Raw genomic sequence first — 23,638 nt, 5'->3', positions numbered from 1 at the left:
CCACAAGCAAGCTGGACCCGCTGAGTGTTCCTCAGTCCACATGCATTTGGGAATGTTTGAAAGAGAACGAAAAAAAAAAAAAAAAAAACTAAAGCAGAGACTTGTCAGAGTGAAGTAAACAAATGATGTGTGGACCCCTCTAGCTGAACGAGGGTGTCAGTGTGTCAATGAGGATGAATGAAAGGAGGCATATAGGAGGAGAGGGGGCGCAGAGGAGGAAACACGGAAGGAGGAGGGACAGCCCGGGGGAGGTTTATGGGAATCGACTGCTGCGAAGGAGGGGGGTAAACAAAAGAGAAAGAGGCATGACTGGTGGAGGGCACTGAGAAAAAACTGTGTATATTCCCTATACACACAGTGAGTGGGATGAGGGGGAGACAGAGAGAGACGGGGCTGAGCACAGGAGATACTGACGGGGGAGACAATGGAACATGGGTGGTGAAAGAAGCAACAAGTCAGTAGTGTGGCAGTGGATGCTGGAGGTCGGACAGGGACTCGTGATTAAAAAGGAATTTACCATAATATTAATATCAAATTAAGTTTTAGTCTATATCTTCATTAAAATGTAAGATATGATGAGTATTTCTCAAGATGTATCATCACAATTCTAAACAGCCAACAACATTATCTGGAAAACGATTTCTATTCATTCTTATTAATAGCAAATGCAGAATTATAAGGAATGCATTTTTTTTTACCAATTGTATTCCTTAAGATGGTGCTAGATTCAAAGTTAATGGGTCAACAAAGTAATTACAATTTATTCTGAGGGGGGAAATAAATGTGTGCGACACAATTTAATGGCAGTCCATTCGATAGTTGTCAAGACATAGAACTATTCATCCCCTGGGAGCGGTGGGTTCCTGCAACAAATATAATGGCAAGTCATCCAATAGTTGTTAATAACAATAATAATAATAATTTACATCAGGACCATAGACTGTATGTAAGAAGTGGACGTAGTCGCCCTGACGTCACCCACTGGTTTGTGGACTGCGGTTCTGAAGCCTCGAGATCGGCATTTGGGACGTCGGCGAATTTTTGCAACTAGTGAAAGGAAGTGACCACTTTTGGATTGCGGAGAAGTGGCGCCGTGGCAAAGACTCCATATACGGCTCTGGTAGAGACCCGTCAATCACAAGGTAGCCACGCCCTAAAGGATACTCTGATTTATTGTCCCGTTTCCTCTAAATGGACCATCATTTACTAAATGAACATCATGCAGTATTGAAGAAGACTTGAAACTAGAGCTTGAGACCATAAACTCATATTTACTGAGGTAATAAATCAAGTGAGAAGTATAGTCATTTTCTCATAGACTTCTATACAATCCGACTTCTTTTTGCAACCAGAAGAGTCGCCCCCTGGTGGATATGAGATATAATGCAGGTTTAAGGCACTTCAGCATTGGCTTCACTTTTTAAAACCGGAGGTTGCCACCTGGTCTGGACCAAAATGTTGGACCGACCCACATGAAGCATCCATAGAGCCACACCGATAGGATGGCTCAAAACAGACTAAGGGATGCAGTGCGGGTTCTATCACTGATTAAAGACGGGGGGAGGGAAGTGAAGAAGCAGTGGTAGAAATTCCAGCAAGAAAATCGACTAAATCCATCCACTGTGTGCGAAGCTGCTCTTTGACTGGTGATGCAGGGTATGCTGGGAGCCATCGTTGCAACCTGTAACGGAGGTGACGGCTGACTGACGGCCCGTCGTCGACAGACAGACGGACAGACACACTCCCACACACACACGAGATGGATGAGCCCCTCCACCAACCATTAATCAGAATGGGCTATATGGGTGGATGACAATTACTATTTATACCATTCACACAGAGTAAAAGAGCAGAAAGGTTGAAGATCTCGCCCTCCTTCACTTCTATCTCTTTCTCTCTGACCCAGCATTCATCTCCCTTCCCCTCACTCCTTCAACAGTATCTTCCCAGCGTAAGGGGATCCTGCCTTTGGGAGACGGTCAGACCACTTAGTGCTCTCGTAAGGATGCCAAGCGGGCAACAAGGACTCTTCAATGCGACGCGGTGGCAGGCTGCCCACTGAACGCCAGCACATAAAGGGACTGTCAGCGCTGCCCTTGGTGCATGCATACACAAACAGAGGAAGAGTCTCGCACATTGGATCGCTTCGCTCCTCGCAGCGCAGAAAGCATCGGTTACCGTGGTAACCGGTCCTCGCTATTAAGTGGTTGCAAAAGCAAGCTGTAAAATGTTGCAAATAAAGCAATTAAAAGAAAATGTAATGGTCAGTTTAACAGTTGTTTAGCGGTTCCCCTGCAATAATCCTCAAGATTTGTTCTTCATAATCCACTTTGCAAGTCATTGGTGCGTACCTAGCACACACATCCCCCCCCCTACCACATGATAATGTGCTTTATCACTGCCTGTGACACAGCTACGTTTATGGAAACAACTTGGCTTCAATTCTCTACTGCACACATCTCGGTCCTAAGTAAACAGACTTAGGTCTAAACGGTTGAAACCTTTTCTACAATGTGATCACATAGGAGTGTGAATAGTTGAAAGGAGCTTATCTATGAAAACAAATATGATAAACTGGATAACTGTGCACCAGTCCGTCACTCACACACACACACACACTGGCTGTATACACAGACCCAGTGACCCTGCTGAGTTGCCATAACTACAGCACCATGTCAACAAAACACGTCCGCCGGCATGTGACGTTTTTTTTGTATTCAACGTAGCGAGGGACAGACAGAGGGGTCCCGCTGAAAGCAGCATGGACTGCCATTGAGGAAACAAATTTAGCATAAAGGATGTTTAATCCAAAACATGTAACAAAGACAACCACAGTAAAAAAACAATGATGCTCTACATTTGCCCGGAATGCTTGGTGTCAAAATATGTCCAGTCCTGATGAGCGGATTGATATTCATGACCTGCCTGGGTTTTTGTATTTAGCCGAGTCGAAAAACTGAGTTCTCAGCTCTGAGAACTGTGCTGCACATTCTTAAGAGGGACACATTCATGAGCTGGTCTGGGACATTATAATATGACAACATATCAGGGCTTGAGGGTCCTAAATGAAAAATATAGGCCTCTTAATAAATAAATAAAATCCACAGAGATTGGAACAAGTAGATGAAAAAACTAACTTTGTCAATGTCTTCTATAGTGGTTATTTGCATAAAAACACAATTCAAAGAACAAGGAAATAAATGATTGTAGTTTTCTTTGAATATTTGCTGTAATAAAAAAATGAGTAGTTATAAGCTGCATAGAGCATATTATTGTGTAAAACATTAAATGTGGATTGTGGACAGCCACACAAATGTCAGAGAACTAAATTGTTAAATGTTATAAGCCACTCAGTTGTGTGTGTGTGTGTATATATATATATATATATATATATATATATATTAATCGCATTGTTATGGCAAAAGTTCAATAATGAATTCAAAAGTAGTGTATTGCGCACTTTTATCTTGAAAGTACTGCTATATGAACAAAAGTGCAATAACATTTGGTTTGCAAACACTTTAAACAAATAAGGTTATTTTTAACAGTAGTATTCCCTTTACACAGTAGCAGTTAAAATACAGTTATGATTCTGATAATAGATATTCAGCCGGTGTTCACAACATTATCTTCATGTGTGTAAGAGATGCAATTTAAATATACACCTTGAAAACTGCAAACATATCTACTTCTTTTATTTATGTTTGTTCAATTCTCAGTAGCGATAACTAAGTGATGCTTATTATACATATTACAAACAAAAACACTTTAAAAACTCGACAATATGTATTTTAATATTGTCACTGTTGTAAATTGTTTGATTGCATGATTTACTTTTATTGTGAATAGCATGAAAACGGAAGTGCTTTTACTTTGAAAAGACAGGAAGTAGAATGGTACATGTTCTTGACGCCAACAATGTTGATACTAGAAAACCACATGTCGGGTGCAAGAGCGTGTTCTGTTCACTGTAATACTGCAGTTCAGACAGTAGTGTTCCGTTCAAACAAGACGTGTCTTAGTCCTCACTAGAAGCTCCACTTCACAACAGTCACGTTTGATCTGTAACGAGACGATCGCGCTCGCGTGTGTGTGTGTGTGTGTTTGTGAGACAAGAGTGAAGGACGGTGACGGAGTGTAGGAGGGGTTCCGGACCCGGGGGGAAGAAGGAAGTGACGCCACACGAACACAGCTGTTCACTGCTTGCTGCCTGGTTCTTGTGTTAAAAATGTCGCTTAATAATAAATAAATAAATAAATAACTGCGTTAACGCGCGATAATATAATTGTCGGCGTTAATTAATTAATGCGTTAACGCGATAATATATATATATATATATATATATATATAATCTATCAATAATGCCGTTCCATATTGGGCCTCACTTTACTCACACATCAACAGGCACTCTCAACAGCAGCGATAACACTGCTCCCTCGTCATTCAGGTCCATCAGTTGAGGCTCCAGGAGCTCGACGATGATCAGCGCGGTACGGAACATAGCCGACAGGCCTGGTGAGAAGAGAAGACATCGGGGTTTCCAAAAAACGATCGCTGTACATAAGCAAAGCTTTGTACATAAGCAAAGCTTTGTTTAATACAAAGTAGATGTAAAAGAGATAAGATAGTCGTAGAGAGGATAGAAAACAATGAACGATGTGAGGTATCGAACCATGAAACCGGTTCGAATGGCCTGCTAGTCTTTTCTCTGCCGCTGGACCAAATGCTCACATAATAATAAAAAAGTCACAGTAATAAGATAACTATTGTCTTAGTCGTTAAATACTATGTAATTAAACTATTTTATTGCCCCCTTCCCCACTAAATGAATGTAAGCAAATGATAAATCTACAATTTGCTTATACATTTGTGCGTGTGTGTGTGTGTGTGTGTGCATACCGTGCAGAATGATGAGATCCCAGACAGCCAGGACAGAGTCCCAGCAGGGCAGGGAAGTGAAGAGAGTGAGGAACCATGGCATCACAAAGTGGACTGAAGAGACTCCCACCGACTCCTGCGGGGAGGGTAGATTTGGCATAACCAAAACATGTATAAAAGACTCATTTCACTGCCAATTTCTGTCAACTTTACTTATTTACTGACCACCGAACTGAAACATTCATCCAAGACGTATGCAATTGAGATAGTGTTGAAATTTTAAAAAGGTGCTAAATTCAAAATTCTGAACATTAAGATAGCAGCAAACAACAACCTGAACTGAGATTGAAGTCGCTCTCCCACGCCCACCCTCCGGTTCCCCCTCAGGATAACACTTGTTAGTTCTGTCAGCACTGTTAGCTTCTAGCCACCGGCTCGGCTGTCGCCATCTTGAGAGCAGTGTGGAGTTAACCCAACAATCATAGATGAGCTCTGAATTTCAAATTTAGCACCCTTAATGAATTTCTTAAATGGTGTTACAGACAAACCCTGATGTTTTATATTAACTGCTTGTAATAGCGACACATGTCTCACAAAAGGAGATTATAACATTAGGGGTCCTTCGTGTTTGCTCAGGTCCGGTGGGTACAGCCAAAGCCCAGAAATCTGTGTACAGCTCGCTTGCCCTACCTCTACTGAACAGCTCTATTACAAAAGAAACGCTGACCACTGATCTGTAATAGGACTTTTCTGTAAGGGCGGGCAATTATTGTGCCTACAATAAGCCCCTGTGGTGTGTGTGTGTTTGAGTGTGTTGGCTCCTAAAGGGCAGCTTTTCTCCCAGACCTGCTGAGTCGACCTGAAGTATAGCAGTCTCTTCAAAGACACAAATGGCAGCAGTGATTGATCGGAGGGTGCAAATACACTTCAACTGAAGATTTTAACAGTCCGACTGCAACATGGCAAAGAAGAAGGCTCACTATTTCCACACCTTAACAGGACTAAGGGCATAAACGTTTACTGTGGTCACCCCAGTTTAGCATGTTAGCATGCTAGCATTTGGTAATCAGCATTAGATGCAAAGTACAGCAGAGTGTGATGGTTGTGTCATTAGTTTTGCAGGCATTTGGTCATTTATAAAACTTTTGGACAAATTAAAATGTGAAAAGTTAAAAGATCACTAAAGTTATTGAAATTCATCCTGTGGTGGATATGGATATCGGTACCACATTCTATGGCAATGCATCCAGTCATTTTGTATTTTATAAAAAGTTTCTGAAAACTACAAATGTGAACAAAACTCCAATGCAATCTATCCAGTAGCTGTCAAAATATGTCAGTCCGAATTAAATTGGTGGACCGAATAACTGCTCTTTAGCTCAGCACTTAACACTTCATTGTCAATTTTCCAGAACACATCTTCTGGGCAATCGTCATCACAACATCTTGTTTCCTGTAAAATTCTGAGAATAGTTTTTTGAGCAAAACATTTTTTGGTTGCAAGGGGCTATAAAATCCAGTTAAACATCACCTCTGAACTAGAAAACAAATGGCAAGTTTTAAAAACATCTTTCCATACATTTTTTTTAATCATTTATCATAAACAGTAAAAAAAAGTTCAACTTTGTGACGGTCCTTGAACACATCATGTGGGATGAATATTTTCCTTAGCAAAAGCTTAATATCAAAGTTTAAAATTGTGATATTTCATTGTGTCCTTTAAAATTTCACCCCAAATAAAACGTTTGAACTAACCAGATAAATGTAAAAATAAATAAATGAAGTATTACTGCACTCCTCAGAGCAACTGGGAACCCACTAATGACTCGGCCGAGACAGAAAGTCACATGACAAAAACTAAGTGGAACTTAACTGAACTGCAGGCTGCTGAACACAGAGCAGAGAGGTTGTAAACACGTAGATAGCACATGGAGCATCAATTGTTTATCACAACATTGATATCACTTGGAAAATTGTTGGATATGTAGAATCCATTGTTTTCCAACTTTTGCAAAATACATTATCAAAGGAATTCTACCTGGGTTTTTTCTTTTTCATGATTTATGGCATCATAAGTGTGTAATACTGTTTGACTTCTCTCTACTTCCTGCCAGGATTGAACTGTTTCCACAGCGGTGCAGGACTTTTATTATTGCAATTAAAAACAACAACACAGAGAGTCAAATGTGACGGGAGCAAGAAACGCCCCGACACTGTTCAGAGGGTTCACCTGCTCTGCTTCCCGATATCATTTGGGAGATTATGCTAAAACCAAACGTGCCCTACCTACAAAAAATATGCTTTTAGGATTTTGCCAAAACATAAACTTCTGAGTGCTAAATAGCTTTGCTTAGGCTTTACTAAGCAGACGAGAAACAGGAATAGTTTAGTTTGAAAACACTATTTTCAATAGCTTATATAATGTATCAAAATCACAGTAACTCATCTCATTATGAGGTCTAATAATAGCGCAGGTGTCACCACAGGTACCAGAATAGGCCTCTCAAAATTCTCATACCGCTTATAAAGTATATAGTTTATAGAACACACGCTGTCCTCTTACAAAAAGCAGCTGGATTAACACTGAATGACTGGTTTTATGTTTGTGTCATCTCTCATGGAGTCATTCACAAACTATAAAACAGCAAATCAAATATTCCTGAGTGTAAACCCACTAGCATCTAACAGTGCACTGACCTATTAAAGAAATGAACAACCTACATACTGTATAATTCCCCATGAGATGTCCAGCAATAGAAATGAAATAAATATATACACAGAGTCGCACAAGTAAGCAAACATGACCGAAACAAAACCAACATTTATGCTGAGGATGGCCCGATCAAGTTTTTCTTCTAGCATTTAGGATCCTGATGTGATACTTCCATTCTCCTAGATAACACAGCATACAATTGACAATTGAATAACCTGCATTCAATCTGTTACTTCAGGCTTTATTTTTCCTTTATTTTCTTTAAACTCATTATACTTATACTATACCAATCCGATTTTTTTTTAAATCCTATATTTATACATTAGGTCATGTCAGATGAAGCTTTGTACATCATGAAATAAACAGCCCGTAATCCATCCGTAAAATAAAGGATTAGGATTGTATCCATCGTTAAATATTTCTCTCTTCCTATCTCATGCTTTAGATTTAAATTCAGAAAAAACAAACAAAGACAAAATACACAAAAAACTCTATAAAAATCTATTAAATTTAAGATCCATCCTCAATTCTAAAGAATCGAATTCTGGAAAATGAGCTGCTTGCTGCTTTTTCAAACAATGTTGGTCGCTAAACATGATATATAGGAGAGTAGAGAATAATCTACTAATTCACAATAATCTTCAGACACACCTCTGTACCTTCCAGTTTCAATATGTATTGGCAACATGACGCCACGCCTGTCTGTGGACAGAGATCTCCACTTACTTTTTGACCAATTACAACATTTTGCACTATTGCAAGCTTTCTTAAATCAACAAGTTATCAAATTTGGCATTTTTTTCCAGGTTTCTATTGCTCTCCTGCTTCCATGTTTGTATGCATGTAGGCCTGATGTGGTGTTTCAACCCCACTACTTCTGTTTTTTGTATTTATTTTAGCTAAGACATCTCCTTATCCATAAGATGACATTTCTTCCTTTTTTTCCCCTCCCCGTTAAAGGTTGTTTTTGGGATTTAGTTTTTCCTGTTCCGATGTGAGGGTCCCGGGACAGAGGATGTCGCAATTGTACAGATTGTAAAGCCCTCTGAGGCAAATTTGTGATATTGGGCTTTACAAAATGAATTCAATTCAATTTCTGTTCACGTGCAGCTGTAGGTGTTGCATGTCTGCTGGGAGGTTCACCGAATGCATTTAGTAAAAAATAGATAAATAAGAGTCGGGACGGAGGCAGGAAATCACACAGCCGTACTGCCTCTCCTCTGTGCAGCCAGTAACGCTGCTGAACATGACAAGCCTGGAGCCTAATACAGTGAATGACAGAAGAGGCCCGTTGCTGATGGATACCTTACAGTGGCCTCTGCCTCACAGATGAACTACTCATCACTTGGCCATATCTGGCCTGAAACACACACATGCATTTTCCTTGTCAGTCAACTATAGCATTTCCAGTACAAACAGAAGCACCCTACTTTCCTCACAGTTTTCCGTGACCACTCATGATCAAAACGTGATCAAATTCTCACTTGTTTCTTAGTCAAAGTGGCATTTTACAGAGAAATAAAGTGAAAATTCACAAAGCACTCACCAGGTGCTGAGAGAGCTGTGGTTTCCTGTGTTTCAGGAACTGGTCGAACACCTTCGCCTGATGCTGGACCCTGATTGGACCAAAAATAACAGTTTAGTTTAGTGTCTGCCAGATAGCACCAATCCAAGGAAACTGCAATCAAATTTGGGAATTACATACGGTAATTCGGTTGCAATTGCAAAAAGTCGATATTTTTTGGAATTTCAAACATAAGACATACAGGTATATACCACTGTCATGTGGCCACACAAATGGCACCATCAAAGTGTTTTTTGTCGAGTCCTAAATCCCAGAAATGAGTCAGCAGTTTTGAACTTCAGCTTACCTCGTTGTACAGAGTTCTTTGGTAGGATAAACTTTTTTAATCTAATGTACCTCTGCTCTTTTCTAAACATTACCAACACTAGCTTTACCTATGAAGTGTACTAAATCCATGCTGAATTCCAGATGCATTTAATGCCGTTCATAAAACAAGACAAAAATAAAACAAAAATACTGGAGCCTACCTCACCCTTTTGGCCTTTCATCTATTATGTACTTTAACCCATTCTTACTTTGTGAGGCTGAGGTCAAACAGTTCGGTTAGATATTTGGGTTTATCCAGCAAGGCGGTCAGAGCCCAAAATGCCTCCTCCTCCCCCAACTGCATCAGCAGCACCGCAGCTAAGTAGGACATCCCTGTGGCACACACACAAACACACAATTAAAAACATTTAAGATACAGGTTCAAACATGTTTAATCAGACGGCTGAGACAATAAAATAGCTTGTTAGCAGCAGCAGTAAGGTACACTGCTGCGCATGACCTTAGCAGGCGTACTATAGCCGACTCAGAACTAGCGCAGCTTTCCTCTGAAATACAGAAAGCAGCGCACAGAGCAGGATATATACTGTGATGCAGAGGCATCGCTGGAAAGTGGAAACCATGAATGAGATAATAAGATCAAGAAGTAAATAGAGGAGGTTCATTTGACTTTTCCTCCATGCTATCACAACTGAAGCACTATTTTCTAGGAACAAAAATCTCTCACACACACACACACACACACACACACACACACACACACACACACACACACACACACACACACACACACACACACACACACACACACACACACACACACACACACACACACACACACACACACACACACACACACACACACGTGTGTGTGATGTAAAATATCAAATGTATTGAGGACTTCAGGAATTTCTTATTTGACAACTGTAGTTGACAGTGAACATTATTCCATGGTGAGAACAGCTTAGTACATTTTTCTGAGTTCCAGCAACAACTACAAAAAAAAAAAAAAAAAAAATGATTGTGGTGCTCATAATATTTTCACAATCAGATATTCACTCACATTTTTGTGATTTTATTAATCCAAATTCCCACATTTATTAAATAGTTTAAATAAATCTAAATATCTCATCAAAAATAAATAAATTATAAATCTGAAATATTATTATTGTGTTAAGAGTAATTAATAATGTAAAAAAGAGGTTTTCATTTCACTGAGAGCAGAGAAGATGATGATGAGGTAACTCTTGATACCAGCAGTACTCTGCTTCCACCGAGTGTTAACCTTAAGTACTACAGATATTTTCATTAAATTACTGAAGAAGTATTTATAAAAATAAAAAAAACAAAAAATAAATAAAATAAAAAAAAAAACATGATGAGTGAGAGAACAATTAAACTCAGATAAAAAAATTGCATTTAGAACAAGGGCAACAAACTGATTATAATCACATAAATGCTCTTTGAGGTTCTTTATACTGTTTTAAGACGGTATAATGTTGGATATAAAGGAATACAGTTAAATCACATGATCCGTTACCTTGGCTGTATCCAACCTGCGGGCTGTATTTGGCATAAGCGATGAGGACCCTGAAGAGTTTAGCCTGGCCCTCAATGGCTTCTGGGCTGTCCCCCATCAGAGAGCGGTGGGTCGGGAAGGAACGTTCTGTGGAACAGGTCAAATTAATATGACATGCGTCTACTTTTCCTCTATTCTCTGATGTCACATACTAATACTAAAAGTCAACATTTACTCATTTTTATAACATTTGAAGGACTGAAAAATAGCCAAAACCATGTTTTCCAACAAAAATCGACAGTCATTGTTCTTATAATGAAAATAAAAAGTCTGTTTGAGCTCACGTAGGTCGAGGGCGATCTGTCTCAAGACTGTGATGTCGTCCACAGAGTATCGGGCCTCGGGGGAGCTGGAGGGCTGCCCATGGTTCAAACCCAGGTGGTTTTGGGTGTCGCCGAGTGTGGCGATTGCCGATAGGATGCCGTACTCGCTCACTCCCAAGTCCACCAAGGGCACTCGCACCTCTAACAGACACTTCTGTTGTAGAGAGACCAAAACACCCCGTTGTTACGAATCAATCCGTAACATTTCTGTGAATGATGACCAGGGCCCTGTTTCAGAGAGCACGTTTAACAGTACAGAGCCTAACCCTCAGATAGAACAGCTGATCAGAGTTTGTTCAATCAACTCAGAGTCTATTCACTCGCAATTTGGCTCATGTGCGGTGAATGAAAAGAGCGATCATCAATGGATCTCTGATTCCACAATTCACTATGGAAACAGGTGAACAAAAGGCAGGCCTCCATTTGAATCCAGTGGAAGTAGAGTTATTCATGAATGTAAACTATGTATGGACTGTGCTCATTTATCTTTAAAAAAGAGCCCGAGTCAGAGGGGGGAAAGATTCAATAAGTTTACACAATTCAGCTTTATTCTGACGGGTAAAAAACACGGGAGCCAACAACTGAGGATGAAAAACATAGTTGACAATTAGAAAAATATATCCAGTAATAATGTGTTTGGTGATTAAAACTGTGGATTTTTAAATGTGAGACATCTATTTGGATTATGACTGAACAGCATTCATTGGCTATATTTCAGCTACTTCAACAAATGTTATAGAGTCACAGTCACAGTCACTATACGCAGCCTACCTAAAAAAAATAAAAAAAAATTAAAAAAAACTACATTCTACAGCTGCTCCTCGATCCTGCTCACTTATGCAGAGGTTTTATTTTGAGCCGAGAGTATTGACTATGTAATATTTGAACATGAGGGGGGGAAAGCGCATTAACTTTAGATTTTCCTGTGTAACAAACCAATATCCAACCAGGAGTTACATTCTAACAGACTATAGACCTCCGGCTATTAATACGCTGCAAGACAGGCTTTAGTACGGACTGAATGAAGAAATAAAACAGCATGTCTGGCCCTTTAAGAGAGAAGAGACAGAGAGAACACTAGAGTTTAAGTCATCTCTTTGCCTGGAACTGAAAAACCCAGAGTTTCCCTCATCTCAGGGTTAACTAACTCAGAGTTTTCACTAAGCCTGCCTTCCGAAACAGGGCCCAAGGTTTGGTCAGGCAGCAAATTAATGTACAGCAAGCCTGGATTAGTTAAACTGCAATAAGATCATGGGTAGTGACAAATAAAAACCTTGTAACCTTGTAATTCTACCGAGATCTGGTCTGGTTCTACCCACATCTGGTCTGGTTCTACCCACATCTGGTGTCTTTCTACCCAGATGTAGAAATATTTCTTACCCAGATCTGGTCTTATTCTACATAGATCTTTGACCTCATTTATAACCTTCTGCAGCGATTTTACTCACAAACACTTAATGAAAATTACTTGGTGATATACTGGATGCACAGTATTAGACGATTGTTGCTCTGTTCTGCAGTTGTTTAACGCTATTTGACGTTATCTGCTCCACAGCTGACCACAAGTGTCGGTAGTTCGGTCTCTCCTCTGTGCTTCGGGGTGCAGACAGTGCTGATGAAATGTTAACCGAAATTTGATTTGAGGGTTTTAGTTGGTTTGTATCTTTTACAATTGAAATGTGCTCACTAGAACAAATAACACTGCTGGTTTGACTGTTTATGATGAAGAGAATGTATAAGTGCAAAGCAACGTGTGATGAAGTGAAATGAAATGTGGGAGACATCATTATACCTGCAATGATGCCTCTCACATTTCATTTCTACAACCCTGCTTCAATTCACCACCCGTGACAATAATCCCATAACGCCAACAAGACGTCCTCTCCGGTGCACGTCTCGTACCTGATAGCTGAAGTCACTGGTTTCTCTCAGACCGTCGGTGGCGAGGAGACACTTCCACACTCTGCCACGCAGACTTGGAGGAATACCCATACGGATGAAGCGCTCGATCTGAAAAACACAGAAAGAGTGTAAAGCAAACAAGCCGTCTGATGAAACAATTAACGCATGGTTATGGTTCTGCAAAATGAAGGTACATTTTTTATAATAAACATTTAAAAGTTTTTTGTTAAGTAGTTTGTAGAATCTCACTTGGCTCTTGCAGATGAAGCTGGCTCCATTCCAGTAGCTGAGCAGCTCACCCAGCTCCTTCACCCTCACTGAGCTCAGCTGGGGGAAGCTGACAGAGACAACACCACATGGTGAGTTTGGGCTCATCCAGTACTGTTCTTTTGAAGTGTTCATGAATAGGATTTTAAATTTTGCTTCTCATCATGTGAAAGCATAAATTCCTTTCAGTGTGGTCTGGGGGACTTTGCTTTAAACAGTACATACAACCTACAGTTAAAGTTGTACTTTATGTAAGCAACGTTAGTTACGTACCGTCATCCACATAACATAATTTGTGAGGCAGAGGAAACATTTATACTAACCCTCGTGAGCAGCAAGGGATAAGAAAGCTCCAAATTAATTATCAAATATATAGTATTGCTACTTTATTTGGTAGCCACTTACATTTTTTTAAACTTAATTTTAAATGAAACCTGGAACAATAAAGTTGGCGACATAACGTTACTTTACTGCCGTACTCATATTGGTCCCACGTAATGTTTGTTACGTCAAATATTGCTAACGTTAGCAAGATACGCAAACTTAGCAAGACATCACTTGAGACACATTTCAAACGACACAACAGTCTAATTTAACAGCATAATTAACGTTACTGACGGTCTGTTACGCAAATATATAACATGATATAAATTAACGTCAACAACCGAATGAAAAAGAATAAAATAAAACTAAAGTAAATACAGCTAACTAGCTAGCCTTAGTTAACGTTGACGTTACGCTGTCCCGCACCTGTAATCATGACATCGGTGATGGAGTTTCTGGTCCTTTCGTTTAGTAAGAGCGAAGCCGAATTCATCAAAGCGCAAGTTCTCACTGCGTCTCCTTATTGTTGAGCTTCTCCTGCCAGCGTTACTGCAGTTTCTCCTCCTCATAGTTTTAAAAGACATTTGTTTTGAACACAATTTCGTCCCGTGTTCCCTCAAATCACAAGCAGCCTGTTGGGTGAGTCGCTCCTGTCCTGTCAAACTCAACGGTCACACTCGACCCGCCTCTTTTCCTCGCGTCACCACCAACCGAAAATGGGCGGGATGAATCAGAGTCCATTCAAACAAAGGAGAGTGGATGTCAGCCGCGGAGCCATTAGACAGCGAAAGAGATACATTACAGCATGGACATTACAGGGTCATGTAGTCATATAGAAGAGTAACGCGGACTGACTTATAGATTGGTGATCGAAAAGTGGGTGCATTCCAAACACTTTGACGCTTTCCAGATATCTTTTTTATTCATAGGCTTATTTTAAACGCAGAAGATCAAATAGTATCTACACGTGCCTCTGACTATATACCATTAAAATGACGCCATTATCCTTCTTGCTGGGACATTTAGGAATTGTTTTAACCTTATTAAAGACACCTTCTCTACTGCTGCCTCGTCATCACTTTTGCAGTTGTATGCTTTGTCACCGATGATACATTTCGCACTCATCACCACTCTCTTTGTCATAATATGTGTATAGGAAGGACTCCTGATGTCCATCTACAGTGTAAAGATATTCTGTTAAAGCTTCCAAACTACATCACATCTCTTCTCTCGCTTAAGTCCAGTAACTATTAGATTTCGTTTTTATTCCCCCTTTCAGATTTGAAAGATTCGCTATCTAATGTATTTTTTTTACACTCTTGCTCTTGTTTCTATTGCCTCTATTTTGCTGCTTGATTGAAGGTTGTCTGGCTTATTTTGTATCTGGTTGTCTGACTATGAATGTTTCTAGTTCTCAGGTTTATTTAAAAAAGAAAGAAAAAAAAGAGATCTTTAATGCGACAACCTGATTAAATAAAGTTATAGAAGTAGTCACATTTAATCACAGCTTTGCACAGTCGGCGAATAAGTAACAAACAACAGAGGAGCATCAGTTCCTGTTTTTTCAAAAACAATTACTTTGATATAATCTATTTTTAAACTGTGAATTTACCTCATAGAGATTTATTTTACAGTATGCTAAATGCATTATCAGATAATCCAGTGTGCCACATCTGAACCAGCATATCACAGCCAATTTTACTGTAAATACTTTTAAATCATTCATTGAGGGCAAGTGAAAACACACACGACACTTCAATGTTCTTTATTACGATGATACAAAGTAAAAAATGCCAACAAGATGTATAAAATGCCTTTGGTTGGACATGATCTTTATGTCTAGAAGCACTAATAGTGATGAAGGTATAGCATCCATTGCCAGCAAATGATCACTATACTGAACAACAGTAGATTACAAGATACTCATCAAAAGTATGCTTTTATTGATGATAGTTAGTGCATTATTCTGGTGATAGCACAAGTTTATGAAAGGGTAAACACTGTAGAGCATCGTCACTCTGCAGTGACTTGGTCATTTCTACGCGTCTCCACTTTGTATATCGTCTGGTAGCTGTCGTCCCAGGCGTACAGCTGTTTCTCTACGGGGTGGTAGTGGATGCTGCTGTGGCTGGTGTAGCGCTTCGGGAAGAACATCACGGGACTCTCCTCACTGCAGGCGGGTGGTGCAGAAAAGGGAAAATAAAAGTTGAATCAAATTAGGACGATCGCTTTAGTTGTAAATGTGCTTGAGTGAATCTGGATAAAAGATATTTGGTGTCTGTTTTTCCTGTGTTTATACATGTGGATGGTTTAGGAATGCAAGCTGGCGTGAGTATTTTGGGCTGTTGTTTCCTCCTGTGTGTAATCCAACCTGTGGATGGTGTCATGGATGTCGTAGAGACACTGTATGGTCGAGCGACCTCCATAGCGTGTGTTGTAGACCACATAGAGGGTCCCGCATATCAGGAAGGCTCCTTCAGCATCACGGCTTCTACACTGAGTATCCCAGGTGTACTCTACTGCCAGACTTGCTGAGGTGAGGAACAAACAAAGTGTTAAATTATACCAGGTTACTTAAATATGTATGCACATGCATAGATGTGTGTACTCTCTACCTTTATCCAGTTTGGTGATGACCAGGTTTCCTCCATACTCAGGGTCGGCATGGATGACCCAGAGGCCGAGTTCATCCACAGCCAGGTCCAGGTAGGTGTTGGGGTTCAGACTGTAGACTGGTAGACGACCCGCTCCTGGTAGCAGTGTACTGTCCACTACGGTACCATTCAATAGGTCTACCTTTATATGGGGGGAGCAGATGGAAATAGACAAATTCAGAAATGCTACCATTATGGTTTTGTTTTCTCTTCAGTTGTGTCAGAAATGTTTCCTACCCCAGAGTTGGATGTGTAAACTAACAAGGTTTGGGTAAGCAAAGGGTCCTTATTTTACACCCACCACCAAAAGTCAAAATTGACTGAAAAAAAGTATATTTCTATTTTACGAAATATTCTGCTTCAATCCACTGTTGGCGTTTAGCTTTTCAAAACTAAATTTTCCCTGCAGAAAACTGCTCGCTTTTCCAGTCCGCCATTTAAATGGCAATGCCTCAGGTAAACAACCTAACCCTAACTCAACCACATGGAGGTGCTATAGAAATAGCCCAGAACCACCGAAGTATATAGGATTCATCCTCTGGTAACTACATATAGTAGAACAAAATGTCATGGCAATTCATTCAATAGTTCTTGAGACATTTCAGACAATCCTGATACAATCCTGTTTCAGTATTAAATACTGTAGTTAGGCTTTGTGGATATGGTTCTATAATACGTACTTTCAATAGTTTTCTACTGCATTTCTTTAAAAAACACTTTTCCCCTGTAAACTTTCTGCTCCAAAACACTAAAAGTATCTTGAGAAAAGTCAGCTCCTTTCACCAGAACAGAATTGTTTATTTTGGCATTGTTAGCTCACTGACCTCAGCTAACAGGAAAAAAGAGCAAAAAATAAAAAAGTCCAATGACTAAGTGCCTTTGAAATGATCTGAAGTCAGTCTCCAGCCAAAAGCTGCACAGAAGTTTGCCAAGCAATGTGCTCCTTCAACGTGACCACTGACTGAACACACTGTTTTATTCAATGCCTTTTGTATTTTACAAACATAATGCAAATCAACAGAGCAATGCCTTGATGTGAAACACACATACTCAGTACAGTATAAGGATTTGATTCAACGTACCTTCAGGATCTGGTTGGGAGTGTCTGCCTTGTGGTAGTAGAGGAATCCGTTGTAGACCACTTGACCTGTCCCCTGCCAGTCGGAAGGCAGCTGCACCACCTTAACTGGTGGTGTGGTGGTCCTCTCTGTGAAACTGTGCAGAGAGACGTACTCCAGCACAGTGTTGTTACGAATTCCACTGAGCAGGTAGACCTGAAAGAGAGGAAGAAGAAGAAGAAGAAGAAGAAGAAGAAGAAGAAGAAGAAGAAGAAGAAGAAGTGAGTGGAAATAATTATTGTGGAACTCAGGTTTGACATCCCATTCTTGGTTTAAATGTACTGATATCTATATAACGATATATGTGGTGTTCATGCGATTGGCAGCTTTGCTTTTTTTGCACCCATTTATCACTTCCATTCTGATGCGTTGGAAGTCAAAGTGAAACATAGCAAATGTAGGTTAAGGCAACAAAACGAATTGGTTTGGATTCAAATAAGTATGCTATTTTACGTAACTTGTCGTAAATGAAGTACATAACTTACGTAACAAAAGTACGGTAAATCACATCAACGTTGACTTTTGGTTTCACGCGGGACAGCGGTCTCCAGGGTGCAAAATTTTAAATCCTACTATGGCGAGGACATGACCAGCCCTACTCTGCCTGTGATTGGCTAGTACTTATTGCCTTTGTTGGTTGGATTGCTTAGGTTTAGGCATTTAGGAGTGCAATTGGCGGGGTCGGTGTCGTCATCTTTTATTCGTATCGCTCAATATTGATGACTGAATTGATAATAAGGTACTTCTGAACCTGCTAATAGGCATAGCAGGCCCCTTCTAACCCACTCTGGGCACACACTTTTAAAAAAAATGACAAACCATCCTGACCCAATTTGGCATTAACTAGGCAAACCAGCCATTTCAAAGAGATACGTAGTGCCCTTTCAATCAACTATTAACAGCAGGTGTGTTTTTATACATTACATATCTCCGTTCCTGATGAATCTTATTGGGTGAATTAGCCCCTAAAAAAGTACAATTAATTTACATCCGTCCACCAGCAGCTCTACGCTGAGAAAAAGATAAACACAATTTGCTGGCCAGAAAGAAAATCAGCCATCTCTTACCGTAATCACGTCATCGTTAAAAAAAGAACAGACCTTAGCTGATCCTTCGGTGGGGTCCTTGAACCAGGAACCGTAGGTATCTCCTGCCTTCTTCACAATCTTGAGGGACTTGATTTGACTCAGCGCCGTTCTGCAGTCTGGGGATGTTGGAAAGAAAAGAATAAACTGTAGCACAATGACCTGCATAGTACATTTTGTATCTTGTCTTTTTGCTCTTTCCTTTTCCCTCCTGTAATACATAAGGTAAACAGGTAAATGCCGTAATCGTCATCTGTATACCGGCCCACATCCTACCATTCTCCACTTTGATCTTGGCTTTCTTTTGCAGCTGGTCCAGCTCAGCAGCCTGTATCTGTTGCTCCAGCAGCGCCTCTTCAATCTCGATGTCGGTCTGGGGGGGAATCTTGTTTTCAAGATATTCCAACTCCCTCTCCACCCGCTCGACACGCACAGACACGCTGTCCACCTGGTTCCTGACCTCTGATCTATGGAGCAAACAAAATTAAGATTAGATTCTTACAGTTCTCACGCACCTTAAAGCTGCTGTTGGTAACTTTTATAAAAATCATTTTTTACTGTCACTATAAAGTAGTACGTGAGACAGATGATCTGTAAAAAAAATCAGGTTCCTCTGCCTCCTTATAGTGCTTCTAATGGCATTTTGCAAGAGTCCACCACGCCCCAAAGAAAAACAACCAATCAGGGCCGAGGAGTCACAGCTGTCAATCAATGCTTTAATCAAACGTTTCTGCATTGCGTACTTCTCATAGTTTTCAGAAACATATCTTACTAAACTTAGCTTTAAAATGAAACAATTGTGACGCAGCCGCCATATTGAAAACAGTTGAGCCAAAACCAAGCACCGCCCAGCGGCCCGGAGCAAACCTTCTAATTTTACAGCTAAACACTAACAAATGTTTCTGAAAACATTTGAGGCCAGAAATAGGCAATGCTGTCATTGAGTCATATTAGATCAGCGCTGCCAAGTTTCACAGTTTGATCGGAGTTCAAGCAGGTGCGTTAGAAACTCCTCAGCTCTGATTGGTTGTTTTTCTTTGGGGTGTGGGGGCACCAAAAGAAGTCAGGGGAACCTGATTTATTCACAGATTATCTGTCTCATTTACTACTGCAGTGTATAGTCACAGTTGGAGCAAATAAGATAAAAAGGTATTTTCATTGAAGTTATCAACTGCAGCTTTAAGTAACTACTGTAGTTCCTTCATTGAGTCACATGATGAAGTATTTTTTTTCAGACACGCCTACCTCAGAACACTGAGAGTGGACAGATAACCCCTGATTTCAGAGGAGAGGTCATAGGTCTTCTGGGTGACGCTCACTGTCTTTTGCTCACATTGATTCAGACGCTCCTGACGTTATTGACACAGAGAAAAAACTGTTGTGAATACAGGATTAAAGCAAGAATACATGTCTTTTGAGAGAAAAAAATATTTTTTACTTCGGGATTTATTAACAGAAATGGAATATAATATTCACAACTATGTTTTTATTTGTGTATTATCACCTAAAATTAAGAATTCCTGAGTTATGAGGTTTTAGCTTAGAATGTTTCGACAGTAGCCCAGAGCGGACAAACCAAACACTGGATCTAGCAAGAGCCTTTCACGTTTTAACATTACCTGCAGGCCAACTTGGTTCTCTGACACACTTGTGAAACGGCTGTGCATGAGCCCCAGAGTACAAAACTGGGATACTGCAGGAGTGTTATTATGGTAAGGATGGCTTCTGAGCGAGGCGAAAGGCGTTATCACGGTTTTGCACGTTACCGCACTCTTGGAAAGGGAGTATTTAGTTGGTACCAATCTGCAACCACACAGATGCCACTAAATCCTGCACACTGTGCCTTTAAGTAACAGTAGAGTATTAGCATCAAATTACACTTAAAGTATAACTTCACCCCCAGGTCTGAGCCATAGATATATAAGAAATGTAGGAAAGCCTATTGCCATCGCCAGATAAACACTGATTCACCAGACTTGTAACGGGCTGTTAGCTTAAATTCCAGTACACAGAAAGGCGAAAACAGACTTGTGCTGTGTGATTGTAAAGCTACACAGTGGTTATTATTAAAGGACATTCGTTCTTCTATTTCATGACGTAGATTAGTCCCAAATGGTTGACTCCATCTCAGGCCTTGAAAAATTCAAGCTGATTTAAAACATCAGATGGCATTTTCAACCATGCATTTAAAAAACTTTATTTGGAAAGCAATGTAACTATTAACACTATTAATGATGTGTTCTATCACAGTACAGTCATATAATATAGTATATATAATATATAGTTTACAACTTTAAAAAAAAACGTTTAAGTGGGCAGTTACTCTTTAAAAGTGCCAATAGTCAGATTACTAATGCAAAATTGCCCATTTAAGAATATGTTATATTACTGTATTATAATTAGTGATGAAGTACTACTTTAATGTTGCATAATGTTGTTACTTTGTGTATTACTGGGTAGCTTAATCTATTCAAAAACAATTACATATTAGTTTTGCATTAAAAATCTAAAAGCTGTAAAATAAAAGTAGTAGGGTAAAAATTACATTTGCAAAAAAACTGTAGTGGAGTAGAAGTATAAAGTAGCATGTGAAAATACTCAATTCAAGTACAAGTACCTCAAAAGTGTACTCTACATCAGTATTTGAGTTAATGTACTTAGTTACATTCCAGAACTGGTTACTGTTACACTTTGTTGTGTTCATGCTGGTACCGGACAGCACTGTGAAATGAAGTACATTAAAGTACATTACCTTACTGTGACATTCAGTACCTCTACAGATCTGTCTAACACATGCACACATATTTACTAGACATCTGTCGCCAGATATCCCGTCACAGGAGGACGTTTGGCAGCCAGATGATCTGATCCTTGTGTAACTCATTAATCATTATTATTCATTTTAAGGCCGGATGTCTCTAGAAAGAAATATTATCACCTGACGGATGCGGCACGGGAACCTTACCTCCATCTGAGACAGTCTCCTCTCCAGGTACTGGATTATAAAGGCATCCTGGGACGAGCCCTGGCCCTGGACTGAACCAACAGTCAGACAGAGACACAGGAGAAGGACAAGAACCAGTCTGCCTGACATCGCGAGCACTGCTGTCGACAAGTCACAAGCTAAAACTGCAGCTGCTGCTGTGACAACTCCACTATTTCTGCGTATGAAAAGTCTTGTCAACGACAAAGAGACTGTTTCCTGTATTTCCTTTAAGCACTCGTGCAGAGAACAACTCACTGAAACATTCCTCCACACTGAAAATAAACCCCAAAAAGATCAATTCGTGTTCAGTCACAGTTTAAAATAGTCTTTGTCGTGTTGAAAGAAATCCCCAATGGTCCTTTAAGTCTGTTTTTTCTGTCTTGCTTCTCTAGGTGGGTTTGGATCCAAGTGAACCTCACCCTCGCACAGTCCCTCCCAGCCCCTCTCTCTCTCTCTCTTTCTCTCCCAGTTTCTCTGACTGTCTCTCAACCCACCCTTTTCCCTTCTCTGGAGGTTGTGTACTTGAGTTCTGAGAGAAAAAAACAAAAGAGAAGGGGGAAGAGGGAGAGAGAGAGAGAGAGAGTGGGGAACCAACCGAGACAGTTCAGACCCTGCTGTCCAACCCTGCAGTTTTCTATTGTAATAATCTCCAGATGGCCCACTGACACGTCCCCTAGTCCTCACACGGGAGCAGGAGCTGGTTGATAAAGTTGTAAAGTTGCACCACATTAGTGTGAAGAAATACAAACTGTTGATAATATCTAAATCAGAAAACTTCCACCCTCTTGCAAGACACATAGGGTGTTTCCAGCCGGCAGGATTACAGGCTGTATTTTTGACATTATATTATACAGCAACAAAGCAAATATTACACAGCTGCCTTGTAATTTCTTGCTCCTATAATTCTAGACTACAATGTAAGAGACACGCTATCATCTAATATCACCACAGCCTCCCAAAGCAATGCTTATTTTGACTGAGGAGACTGCAAGTCAGAACAGAAAGAAATTAACAGATATCTGACTTTAAGAGTCTCAAGAGTTTATGGTTTTATTATCTGATCCAGATGATATTTTGAGTGATTTCGGTCCAAAAAGTTGTCACTGCCATTTATGGATAATTCCTGGTTGGCTGCTGTCGGTTGTCCATCTGGTGCTTTTTTGTATTTTGTATTTTTTTTAGAGCCACCTGGGCCTGTTTCCTGTTCTGTTCTGACAGACAACATCTGTCTGTTAGCTTTCAACGCTGTGCTAGAGATCTGGCGCACGTTGAACACAGAGCTTTGCTTTAAGCTGCAGCTTGATGTGAACACAACAAGGTTAAATAGAGGACACGACGCTAACGTGCTAACAAAGCAAAACACAGTAGATCCGTCCTCTTCCTTAATATCTGCTGTTGAGATCTTTAGTCTTTATCTGCTGTCAGGCCTCAGTGTGTTACTGGGTTTCTACCATGAGATGGCGCCACATCACAGCAATACCACCACATACATACTACAGGTCTTTTTAGGGCGCAGGCCTTCATTCAACGTTCATATGCATATGGGCATCCTGACTATTTCTTCAAGACAGACTAAATTTTGAACTCGTCCTTTAAGTAAAAGCAGAAAATTGTCTTTGCATCCCGACAGCAATCAATAAATCAAATGCTCTGACGAAGAAAGAGAATATTAGATTTAGCACCTTTTTGTTTCACCTTTCATTGAAAAAGAAACATTGGGCTGGGTTTACACGGTTGGATCCTTTTTTATTTTCTTTTTTTTATTCAGTGTACTCTTGCTAGTTTCTCAATATCACCAAACCTGGCTTTAATTAAAAATACAGAAGTATTATTCACAAAAAATGTATTGAAAGTATGAAAAAAAGTACTAATTAAAAAAAGTTGGTGGATGTAAGTGTTACTGGCTCAGAGTCTGACAAAAAACTCTTTTAGAGAAAACGGCCTTTAAAGATATGTTTTG

The 23,638-nt window shown here is 40.0% G+C and overlaps 1 protein-coding gene across 1 annotated transcript; it reads right to left on the bottom strand.

Moving 5' to 3' along the window:
- Positions 1–15,848: 15,848 nt before the first annotated feature.
- On the bottom strand, positions 15,849–21,786 carry olfml1 (olfactomedin-like 1). The gene is made up of 8 exons (XM_076106604.1): positions 21,658–21,786; positions 19,938–20,041; positions 18,969–19,159; positions 18,708–18,811; positions 17,572–17,763; positions 16,451–16,631; positions 16,207–16,366; positions 15,849–16,005 (listed from the first exon to the last, which is right to left on the bottom strand). The coding sequence occupies exons 1-8, from the start codon at positions 21,784–21,786 to the stop codon at positions 15,849–15,851; spliced, it is 1,218 nt and encodes a 405-aa protein (XP_075962719.1).
- Between the last annotated feature and the right edge of the window lie 1,852 nt (positions 21,787–23,638).

Source organism: Anarhichas minor, unplaced genomic scaffold, assembly GCF_050575085.1.
Source record: "Anarhichas minor isolate MPS153535 unplaced genomic scaffold, ASM5057508v1 ptg000034l, whole genome shotgun sequence".
NCBI lineage: Eukaryota > Metazoa > Chordata > Actinopteri > Perciformes > Anarhichadidae > Anarhichas > Anarhichas minor.
The sequence above is the reverse complement of the archived record's forward strand: the minus strand, read 5'-3'. Positions and strand labels throughout refer to the sequence as shown.